This window comes from Vigna unguiculata, chromosome 9 (genome assembly GCF_037176805.1).
Source record: "Vigna unguiculata cultivar grain cowpea cultivar isolate G323 ecotype 2 chromosome 9, ASM3717680v1, whole genome shotgun sequence".
Taxonomy (NCBI): domain Eukaryota; kingdom Viridiplantae; phylum Streptophyta; class Magnoliopsida; order Fabales; family Fabaceae; genus Vigna; species Vigna unguiculata.
The window spans coordinates 30570319-30582338 of NC_140800.1; the positions used below are offsets into that span (position 1 = coordinate 30570319).

A 12020-nucleotide genomic window follows, 5' to 3' on the forward strand; every position below is an offset into this window, starting at 1 on the left:
TTTATATATTTAACATTTTTGTCACTCATTCACTTAAAATTAATACATAATTTAATATAGTTATAACTATAACAGAAAATGCACATATCTAAATGATTGTCATTCGTTTTTTCATATTCTTAAACTTATCAAATAATTGAATCATAACTAAATTTTTCAGCTATTTTTTGTTCAATGTAAATAATCATATTATATGTAAAAAAATTCATTTTCCATTTTACTAATGTGCACATATCAATTCAAAAGTCATCACAAACTTTCATTTCATCATTGTTATGCTTATGCAATGAGCAACCTTATTGTCTTGTTCTCATCTTCCATTCTTTTTCATCAATTTTAAAAAATGAATTTATTCTTTTTTTTTTGTCAATATACCTATCTATAAAACAAGTTTAAGACCAAATTTTTTTTATTATAATATAATCAAAATTTGAGAGACATAATTACTAAAAAAAAGTATGATAATCGAGTTACAATTAAAAATCCTCTATAAAAAATCACATAATACGTTACTTGCTCTTCTATATTCATAAAAAATGAATATACAAAAGGGTAATGAGATATAAAAAAATAAGGCTAAATATTAAACAATTATTGCACTACCAAGTGAGACAAGATAATTTTGTTTTCTTTAAGAATGAGAGAAGATATGAAAAAAAATGAGGACAGAAATAATGAGTTTCTGTTTAACTTTTTTTTATTCAATAACAAAAGAAATCATGTAAGGATGAGAGATGAGTACAGCACGTAAAAAAACTCAAAAAATAATGTGAAGAGAAAATAAAAATTATCTTAACAATTTTATTTTATTATATTCAATTTTATATTGTATTATTTATTAATATTAAATGTTGTACTTTATAAAAGAAATAAAAAATACCTAATTTAATTTTTGGTGTACTATTATCTAATTTAAAGTGATAATTATAATTTAAAAAATTTAAAATATATATAATTTAAAATTTTAAAATATATATAATTTTTAAAAAGTTTAGGGGAGGTCGTGCCCCCCGCCTGCCCCATCGTGGCTCTGCCACTAGAGCCGGGTTGAAGGTGGGTTGACGCACTTAACCCACCAACATTTTTTTACATTTTTCTAAATTTTTTTAATAATTATTTACTACTCCTAATTATATAGGTTCACAATTTCATATTTTTAAATGCTAGAATGTTGCTCAATAATATTAGAATAGTTTGAATGTTTAATTAATTTGATTGTCAAGTTATATACTCTAATACTTTAATCTTTAACTATAACCTTTATAGTAAATTACTAAGCAATCGTCTTATAAACAAATCTTTCTAAATTCGCATGACAAAAATGTGTAATTTTTTTATTTATATTTTGTTGAATAGCATGACAGAAAATGTGTATTATTAACCATGTTTTCTTAGACTATATGGATACTTTCTTGAAAATAATTCATCATATATTGGTGGTAAGCATGATGAAGACATTGGTTCTTAATTTACTGTGATTGTCATTCCATGGGTTGCTTAAAAAATTATTTAAATATTTGAATACTTAAAAATAAATAAATAAATATTTTTTTATGTGGGTTGGTGAACCATCTCACTTAATCCACCAACTTGTGATGGATTGAGCCGGACTACAAAATTTCTGATTCACCATAAAGTAAACCAAGTTAGGTTCACTCATTTTCAACCCAACTCATGATGAGTCAACCCGTGTGAGTCAGACTAGCTCACTTTGACATGTCTACCTGTCCCATATAGGACGGGCTAAGGACGGGGTTAGGCCGGCTCGTCAACTTTTTTTTTAATTTGTTTTCAAGTTTTTTAATTTTTTTATTTTTAAATTTGTTCATATATACATATAAAGTAATATTAAAAGGAAATTTAATCATATAAAATATTTTTTAAATTTTTAATTGATTAATTAATATTTTTAATTAAATAAAATAACTATTACATTTATATTTTATATTACTCTATTATAACTAATTTGAAATTTAATTTGTAAGTATTAATGATTTAAATTACAATACAATTATATACTCACATTTTTTAAATATATATTATAAAAAATAAATTTTTATTTTAATGTTTAATTCAAAAAAAAATATAGACCAACATGTCGATCCAATTTGGTCCATTAAATTGACAAACTAAATTAACCAAAATAGAATAACTTAAGAAATTAAAATTTTCATCTCAATCTATCCTTTTTAACATGGACTAATAGACTGTCCCTTTTAACATGGACTAATAGAATAACCTTCAAGTCCAACCCATTTTTTCTACTCCTAAATGATTGAGACTAACATGTGGCTACCTACCCTTATGAGAGATAAATGTGAAGAAGAAAAAACACTTCCACCAGTAAAAACAATCTCTCCTTGGATTGTTAGGATCTAGCACAAATTAAAAGGACCTTGCACAAGTGAATTGTTTGATCTGTGAATCATGAATGATAGTTATTACATTTAATTCAACTGTATATTTACATCAAACTTAAGCAATGTTACCGCAGTAAATGAGAATAATCCAGATTTGCAAATGACATCAGTTTGGTAGAGACAAAATCCCCCAATTTATCTTCATAAAAACTTTGACTACCTAATTGTTTTCGTTATAATTTTGACGCAAACTACATAAATCAGAAGTTTTAGTTCAAAATGGTTGAGCAGTTGAAACCTTCATAGTCCAGGTTGAATTAATCAACAATTGGACTTTAGCATCTAACGGTTCTCGTCTTTCTCACTATTGTTCTTAAAAGCATACAACTGTCTCTTGTAAATTACATTAAACCAGCAAAATAAATTGAATCCCACATGACTGTCTAACTATTGAGTTACGAACCAACTTCTTACGGCACAAACACCCAACAATTTTTCCCCAAAATAAAATTAAAGGCCTAAAAAATGCTCCCAGATTGTGTACGGAAGAGCTGCAGAGGAGCTAAAGTAAGCAAACAAATGGCTAAGACAAAATATCCTGAGGTAAAGAAGCAGTATACATATTTCAGACAACAATTCTGAGTCAAATATAAACGAAAGAGTTGACAGTCAAATTTAAATAGTTGCACTAAGCCTTCTGAACCTTTTCCACATACGCCTGCAAACAGAGAGAAAAATTGTGAGACCAGTTGTAAAAGCCACAGCTAAACAAATTGACATGAGGCAGATGTAGACTCAGGCCAACATAGATCTCCGTCTCGCATAATAGCATAAATAGACCATCAGCAACAATCACGATCAGAGTTCAGAATCGTGCATAGATCAATTAATAAGTGGTACCCATCTGATAAATCCAGGAAGAATTTGATGGATAGACGTGAAAGGTTTATTTGAAATACTTGTTCATTCTTAGTATAAAAAATAGAATACCATTAAATTTTGTTAGATTGACAGAAAAAAAAAAAAACAATTTTAAAAACAGGTCCTTAAACTAAGTTTGATTAAAGATTAGACAGTATTCTTAATGATGAAATTTGGCAACACAAGTTTTCGAGAAGCAAAATTTAAATCCCATAATTTTTTAGCAACTTCCAAAAAACATCCAAGCCTACCAAAAAAATTAAATGATTAGCTTCATCAATATTTGCTTTCATCAAAAGAAGAAAAATGGGGGAGAAGACTGGAATCCTTCAAAGCATTAAGGGAATCTGCAAGCCAACCAACACTAACCTGTACAAGTTTATTAAGCTTTGGTTTTGAAAATGACAAATAGTTGTCAATTTTCTCTTGAGTCTGAGGAATATTGGCCCCCTGCATGGAACCAGTTACTTTATCAACAACTTTCTTCACGATTGTTTTATAATCATCTTTGGTGATTTGACCTTCTTTCCATGTTGGTTTCAGAAGCTCCTTAACAAACTCAACCAGTGCAAATTTAAATGCACGAATCCCCTTTAAATCCTTTGTTTTCTTGGACTCATCAGGACCTCCAGTTTGCTCCATGTTTTCCAAAGGACCATTCTCTTTGGTACTTTTAGGATCATCTCGAGATTTGTGTCTTTCCTCGGGTAACATTTCCTTGTTATCATCTTTACCAACTTCAGTGTTTTGACCTGGCTGCAACTGAACTAGAGGATCACTCTTTACTAGTTCTTCTGGACCAGCAGCCTTGGAAGAATCACCATGATTTTGTCTTGATGTGTTGGACAACTGTGATGGAATTTCAAGTACATCTTCTGCAACTCTTTTACTTGGAGGAGGAATGGATGAGGATACCCCACTTGCAACAGCACTCTTTGGCTCAACACTATCACTCATTGGATCGTACTGCTTCGGGAGTCCAACAGCAGGATCAGGGTGGATGAATGTATTGGAAACAGGCACAGCAAGATCAGAGCGGATGAATGTATTGGAAACAGGCACAGCAGACACCTCAGCCTTTGCTAGGGAGGATGTGTCCTTGGCATAGTGAGAATTTAAAGCAGCATAAAGTTCCGGTAGCTGTTGCCCTGTCCCAAGGATATGGGCCAGAGAGGCTGAGAGATTGGTAAGCTGAGCAAGCTGTTCTTGGCCTACCAGATTCTCAGTGGGAGGAGGATTTCTTGAACTAACTTGTGATAAGCCAGCATCCATGATATTTGGTTCAGCAGTGTATTTTTTCTCAATGGAGACTTCCTGGTTTGGCATACCATCGACAATTCCTCCCTTTGAAGGTAGAATAGGAACTGGGACCTGACTTTGTCCAACCGCTTGCAAGCCTGAAGAATGCAAAGGATTCAAACTCTCTGCATTCTGATTAGTGCCTTGTCCTGAAAGAAACATAAGTTGAAAAGTTTAAATATATGCATGAACCAGTAGATTTGTTTATCAATGAAATAACATCATACAATTTTATATTTTGGGTTTCACTGGCAGGATAAAAGATTTTTCAATTTACAAGGAATGACAATCAAATGAACATCAAATAGATGAGTACCTGCAGCAATTTGTACTCTGTCACGTTCAGAGGTGGCTAAATACGTACCACCTTGTTTTATCCCACGCTTATTTTGCTCATGCTTTTCTTCAATGGTGTTGGAAGATCCCACCCTGTAATGCCAATCAGGAGACATTTTTGTATCACCCAACCAAATGTCTGTACCTATTGACTGGGAAGCATGAATGTTGGTGGCAGTACTTCCTGATACCCAACTGTTAACTTCCTTCTTATCACTTGAAAAAGGCTGCTCGCCATGCACTCGGCTCTTATCCAAACTATGACTCCATCCATAACTTGTAGGTAACGATGTGAATCCTGGCTCTGTGGCACCAACATTTTCACTTTTGCCCTCAACCAGCTTTGCTGAATCAGAGACAGCAACTGTATCATTCCACTTTGGACTGTCCCAAATTTTATCTGCATCAGCCTTGTTACCATCTGAACCCCACCTATCATCCCTTGGCCTTCTATTAGGACTATCTGAATCACTCAATTTTGGTCTATCCATCCTATGGTGATCTCCCCCAGGATTGCTTGGCCACCTATCATCTCTTAATCTTCTATTAGGGCTCCTACATGCTTGCCTATCATGAGAAAACCTACAATATTTACCATTACGACAATTTCCATTGGCAAAAAACTTGCAAAGAGTATCACTACTACGGTTTGGTCCATGTCCGCCTCCCTGCTCAAAAGAACTATCTCTGTGCCTTCTATCAATTTCCCTCTCTCTATTTAATTCATCCACAGAAACTTTACCATGTCCATCAGAATTGTCATGATGCCCAAACTTGCATGATGCTCCCATTCTACACCTTCCCTTTGCAAAATTAGTACAAGCTTCATTAGATCTGCCACTCTTAAGAGAATAGTCTCTACCCTCTTGGGGAACAGAATATCTAGGAGCTCCATCTTCCCTACTCTTATTTTCCCAACTATCCTCATGATTTTGACTATCATGAAGAAAGTGGCAATGGCTACCCCTTCTGCATTTACCAGCAGCAAAGTCTCTACATGGTTGTGTTGATCCTCCAGCCCGCATTCTATTTCTGTCATTGATTCCTGAATCCCACCTAAAACCATGAGGAGGGCTCCTGCTTCGACTCCTAGTAATTGGTATAATCCAAATGTAGACAATTAACAAAACAAACAACAGCTAGAAATATTATGCTCCACCAAAACAATGCCCATGGTATTATCACTAATATCTTTTAACATGAAATTTATTAGGGAAAGTGTGAACATTTGAAAATAAAGACTACTTTTTTGGTAAAGATCTAAAATATAACGCAATCAGAAAGTTCTAGGATGCTTTAACTTAAAGCAAATAATAAGAAACAAGGCTCTTCAGAAATACAAACATTGGCCCCATCTTAAAGAAAGGAACAGAAAATGGTATAAGAACAAGGAAAGAGTGACTTTAGTACAAAAAGCTCTTCTACAAAATCTTAAAACTGCCCCTTCCGAACATTAGTTGATGAGAAAATAAATAGATAAAAGGCTATTAGATATTACATATAAATGGTTGGGATTAAAGAAAAACTAGATGTCATAAAACGGCCAATAATGTGAAACCAAGTGACCATGATGTCTTTCACAATGTGTCTAACAAATATAACAGAGTATCAGGGAAAAATTTTCAAGTATTAAGACAATATAGAATATCTTAGATAGCTAAGTACAGAAATATTATTGTCCCGACAACATTGCCGAGGAGGGCTCAGAGGTGTCACAGCTTTCTCCTCTGTGTATACAGCTCCTACATTAAAGCACAGCGCTTCAGAGGACACAACAAACATATACTGTAGGACCTTTTGAATATGTGCAACTTATAGTATGCACAAACAAGGTTATTTACAGTATGCTCTTTACAAAACGTCATATGAACACTTAAATATAATGTTTCAAACAATATTCAGCAAATCAGCACAGACAAGCCAAGAGAAACAAACCTGACTGACCTGCTCCAACCATTTTTAGGAGATTGACTGTGTCTCTTAGGTTTCCATTCCTCAGATCCAGGGGAAATTTTCTTGCTGTAACCATCCTCATCCCATTCCATTGTTGCATCCAAACCTCCATAGTCTTTATTCATAACATCATCCTTATGTGAACCTCTGCCTCCAGAAAAAGGTTCCTTGGATGAAAATCCCATATCAGGCTTTAATTTATCACTTCCTTCCAAATAGGACCACTTCGAACTATTGCTACCAGCAACATCTGCAGAGGACCACCCAGGCCGTAATTGCTTACTATCATCAGGTGAAAATTCAGGATCAACTCTCAAATCCCACTTTGAAGACCGCTTTTTGCCACTTCCACTCATTTCACGTGCCAAAACTGTAATGCTTCACTTTGACAAATGCAGTGTTCTCTGAATTAACAAAACATATAAATCACGAGAGTCCTAAGATTATATCCTCAATCTTCTACTATGTTTGTCTTCATTAAAGTACTACAACATGCTAGGAGACATGAAAGACAGAAATTATAAAGTAAATGAAAGACTTCCATTGCATGTAAAACAGTAAGTATCAAGCTAGAGCATGTGACTTCAGTTGACAAAGCATATATTGTACCAACGTGTTCAGTTGGAAGAGTTAATGAGAGTCCTAATCTAACTCTCCTCCATCTGCCCCAGGCCCCTTAAGGGGGTTTCCATAGGTCCATCTAAGTGGTGGAAGAGTTAATAAGAGTCTTAATCTAACTTCAAATAAACCGTTCAAGACATGTATAAGTGACCATTTTCAACAGAAATGAATCAATAGAGAAGAGGAGTATAAGACGAGAGGATCCAAATCCTCCAACAAACATGGAAAAAGGAAACGTAAGAAGCATCAATCAAAGAAAAGCAAAATTATTTATCCCAAAGAGTGAGACAGAAACCACTTGCTGAAAATTCCAGCCCTTCATCTGGATATAATTGACTACAGAAACAATTCAGTTGTATAGTCAAACCCACTTGATCTGACATGGAATTGGAAATTCCCCACAAGTTGCTCTGATATTTTCTTTCTATCTTCTAAATAAAGATTACAAAAAACAGCATATCATTTTCGAGGATGTAAGGTATTATCTGTTAAGCTTTGGACCAAGACCTCCAAAGTGCCATACCCAGATTAGATTAATAAACCAAAGGAACAGCCAAACCATTTTTTACCAGCACCAAAAATGAAGGTATAGGTGTTTTTCAAATCACATAGTAACATGTGCTTGGTATATATGAAAGGTAAGGGTTGAAAATGACTTTATTAGAATTTTTTCAGAGGATGAATCAATATATGATATCTTGGTCAAGAGGTACAGTAGTTCCAAGCATTTTATCACCTTCAGTTTCATATAAAAACTCAGGTATTGTTTTGATGTAAATGTAATGCCAATGGTCCAAATCATTATCAATGGTAATCACGATTACAAATAGAATATTATTACAAAACCACATAAAGATTTTGTTAAGATCATCTCATGCAGAAGTTTAGTTATCCACTGAACAAATAGTTTTCTATTGGTTTAGTGAGTTATAACTTTTAATAATTTTGTTCTGTCCTCAATCCCTGGATTGTGCCATCTCACGAATTTTTTAAACCAAACGGGTAACAAGTAATTTGGTGTTGTGTTGTCTCATGTAGTTTAGCCAATCAAAACAGAACATGTCTCGTACCAAGCCAAAAAGTCCCTGTAAACCTAACGTGATACTCCGCTCCTAAGCCCCACATTAAGGAATTGAGTTAGAACTAATCCATTTCTATAAAAAAAACAAATTATATTAAAAAAGATGGGAAAAATAAGTTTTGTTTACACCTTCATGTTTTGCTTTAAAAATTATAATAAATGGAGACAAGTTGTAGATATTTCGAGTCCTTTTGAATTTCAACCTAATAAGCACTAGTAAATTGAAGCTCCTTTGGTTGTCCATCTTCTCTGACTAGCAATGCGAAAATTAAAATTTCAACCTTTCACTCGTTCTCACAACTTTCACATTTTATTTACCAAGTTCATTTCAGGTGAGTTCCAAAGATAAAATCAAAAATTGGGAGATATACCACCTTTTTCAAAGCAAGAACCAGCTGGACTTGTAATCATAAATAGAGAAAAATTTACTGACTCAACATATCCACACGCAAACATAAAAACTATTTTAGGTCCATGAAAAGATTTGATTATGACTAAATGCCAATTGGGTATAACGCCTGCTGATAAGATAAGGCTTAATAGTATAATCAATCAATAATGCTAACCCTATTTACTATATATATTACAATGCAAATAGGCTACTTGGTATGTGGTATAATAGTTGCCTCTGTAATTCCCAAAATCATTTTAAATAATCATTCAAATATACTTAGAAAATTGAAATTAAAATAACCCAATGATTATATAAAAATTAATAGAAGGTGGGGCAAACTTCTTCCACTGAAGAGGGTCACAAATACTTGAAAGTAACCTTTTAACTGCAGTCCTGTAACTCGAAAGTGTAAGCCTACCCAGTGACACAAAATTAACGATAACGAAAAATTTAAAGATCAAACATTCACAGTGGTGGTCAAAGTCAAGAAGCAATGATATCAGGATAATTGATGGTGTGGAAGTTGCATCGAGGTTAAATGAATTACCTATTGGGTTATGTCAAAATTCTAAGGAAAAGATACACTTATATGGTTGCATTGAGAAAAAAATTTCAACCATGTTCGACTAACTATCACTTAGATGTGACAAACACCTAGTAAGGCTCTATAATGTTTGCTTATACCATCAAGTTTTCCTTGTGTAATATGTCAGATACAGCCTCCTGACCATTTGTTAATGATCCAGTAATCTTTTAGAGATAGTCTACTTGGTCATCTGTAACTAACTGGTTCAATAATTAGGGAGAACATCTGCCAAGGCCTTAAAATTGATGTCAAATCTATTTCAACAGATTTCAATCTTCAAATAAGCAAATATAAGACTCTTGCTCTTCCAAAGAATCTTCCAGAGGCTATGTCTATTCTCCAAAAGCCATGAAGATGGAAATCGTATAGCATCTTTACAACTCTTGGAAATCCCACACTGACTAGAAATATAACCAAATTTATAAGATTTAGTTCATCTCATAAATATTTCAAAACACTCAACCATTGGCCACTCAAAAAGTAGATCAAAGCTACAGTGTGTATTGCATTGATTTTCTTCAATATTTGTTCTTGATGTCAAATGGGCACTGGTGTATCTAGTAAAACACAATACATGAGGTGGAACATCCTTTCCCTTTCTTGAACTAGTCAATGGTTTACTTATTCCTCTGCTATCCCAGAATATATTGAAAATTCCTCCACTTCAAAACTATTCAATATGGAATTGATTATTAGTGTGCTAAATATCTCATATTGCTCCTGTGGAAGGATCAAATGCCATTGGAAACCCATTTACACCAGCTACTTTGACAGTTTGACTGAACTTGGTAACACCTCCACGCATTGGTCACATCAAATTACTGCAGAAAAATTGTATCTAATATTAGCACTTGGAATAATGTACTCTTACTGAGACACAGAACTAAAGCACAGAGGAGACTCCCAACCCAACTACACAACCACCTAATGTCTCGGATCTATGTAATCCAGCTAGTTCTATGGGTGAACGCCTAAAAAAGACTCCTGCTTCAGGGATAAAAAAAGGGTCTAAAGATGTAATGGTACAGCAACATGTAGGAGTGACCAAATAAGTTTCTTTCCAATAATATCAGTTAAACATGTTTTAGGCAAGTGTAGCATACGAAATTAATTTCACACTATAGTGGAGGCAAGGACACAATGCTAAAATAGAAAACAAATACCACGATCAAGGCCCAGCTCAATACTAAAACCAAGTAAATCTTATCCAAAATCAAGCACCAGAATGCTCATTATAAAATGGAACAGAGACAACCAAGCAGATAGTTCAACACAAGAAGATGCAATGATAAAAAGGCCTTTCTTATGCATTGTTAGTCTGAACCAAAGCATAGCTTTAGTTATTCCCCACTAAGAAAAGATTACCTATTAAGATTTAAGAATACACTATCAGCGTAACTATAATGATTCCCCATTCTCATGTCTCCAAAATTCTTTCAATGCCAAAGGGTGAGTCGCTAACTAGGATACTGTCATATTGCCTCACAACGATTGACCACAGAGGCTAGCGCAAAAATAACCACATGAGGAAGTTATTTACTCCAATACAAGAAGAGTGATTAATAGTATTGTAAGAGCGAGAAGGAGAGCCGAGTTATCATGAGTACTCTTCTCCGTATTTTCTCTCTTTCCTAGTGTTTCTTTCCCTAACTGGCAATAGTTATTTCTCTGGCAGGTATCATACTTCATATTAAATAAAGGCTACGCAAGTACAATTCCATTTTCTAGCTTCCGTTTCTGTTTTACTAACCGGTAGTTTTCGCGTAAACGACATTGATAACACTATTAATCATAATATATATATAAAAAAGAAAAGAAAAATAAGATCGAACATCACACATGCAAATTCAAGCACTGAGGCTCGAAAAACAAAGAAAAACAACATAAATTAGGTTTCAAGCAAGCTCCAAATTGAAATTACAGGAGACGAATTAAACCCTAAATAAGAAGCGTAAAGGTAAAAGCATAGTAAGGTTGAGAGAAAACTCACGAGTTAGTGGTGAAGAGAACGTAAAGAGCGAAACCCTAGAGTGGAGCTTGTGATTGTGCTATGTCTAAGCTGCGAGAGAAAGAAAATGAGCTTCGCTTGGCTTCTCTTTCCTCTGCAAATATCTGCGGGATTTGATTTTTATTTTTCTATTTTTACTTTCTTACCTTTAATTTTATGAACTATTCTCTCAATATTAAATATACTGTACCAAGTGGTCGTTACATTAAGGGGAGTGTGGACCATTTTCTTTCAGAAATGCAGTTTAAAAATACACGATACTTAAAAGGAGTAATTTAAGTGGGTTTTATTTTGCTATTATCCAGTTATACTTAATTCAAGTATTAATTTGGTAATCTTTGTAACAAAAGAGTTTTCTAAAATGTTATCACATTATATTTCTCTCAAACGATAAATTTAATTGGAGAGCATCATAACATATAACTCATCTATTTTATTTTTGTAAGAAAAAGACATATATC

General features: G+C 33.7%; 1 protein-coding gene across 4 annotated transcripts; it reads right to left on the reverse strand.

Annotated features, from left to right (window-relative positions):
* Nucleotides 1-2694: 2694 nt before the first annotated feature.
* On the reverse strand, nt 2695-11725 carry LOC114164139 (zinc finger CCCH domain-containing protein 38-like). Of its 4 annotated transcripts, XM_028048682.2 has the most exons (6): nt 11542-11715; nt 9650-10372; nt 6852-7273; nt 4897-6005; nt 3651-4729; nt 2695-3078 (listed from the first exon to the last, which is right to left on the reverse strand). In XM_028048682.2, exons 3-6 carry the CDS (start codon nt 7223-7225, stop codon nt 3049-3051), a joined length of 2592 nt encoding a protein of 863 aa, XP_027904483.2. In that variant the 5' UTR covers nt 7226-7273; nt 9650-10372; nt 11542-11715; the 3' UTR covers nt 2695-3048. The 4 variants fall into 4 exon arrangements, with proteins under 4 accessions (XP_027904483.2, XP_027904484.2, XP_085522504.1 ...); XM_028048683.2 differs by lacking the exon at nt 9650-10372 and having other exon boundaries at nt 11542-11725; XM_085666378.1 differs by having other exon boundaries at nt 6861-10372.
* Between the last annotated feature and the right edge of the window lie 295 nt (nt 11726-12020).

What these genes read in the sequence shown, in the direction of transcription:
- LOC114164139 (XM_028048683.2), bottom strand. Translation starts at nt 7,225, where the DNA reads ATGAGTGGAAGTGGCAAAAAGCGGTCTTCAAAGTGGGATTTGAGAGTT. An exon ending in GGTTGGAGCAGGTCAGTCAG is followed by an intron (nt 6,006 to 6,851) that starts GTTTGTTTCTCT and finishes ACCAATTACTAG; the next exon opens with GAGTCGAAGCAGGAGCCCTC. An exon ending in CAGAGTACAAATTGCTGCAG is followed by an intron (nt 4,730 to 4,896) that starts GTACTCATCTAT and finishes TGTTTCTTTCAG; the next exon opens with GACAAGGCACTAATCAGAAT.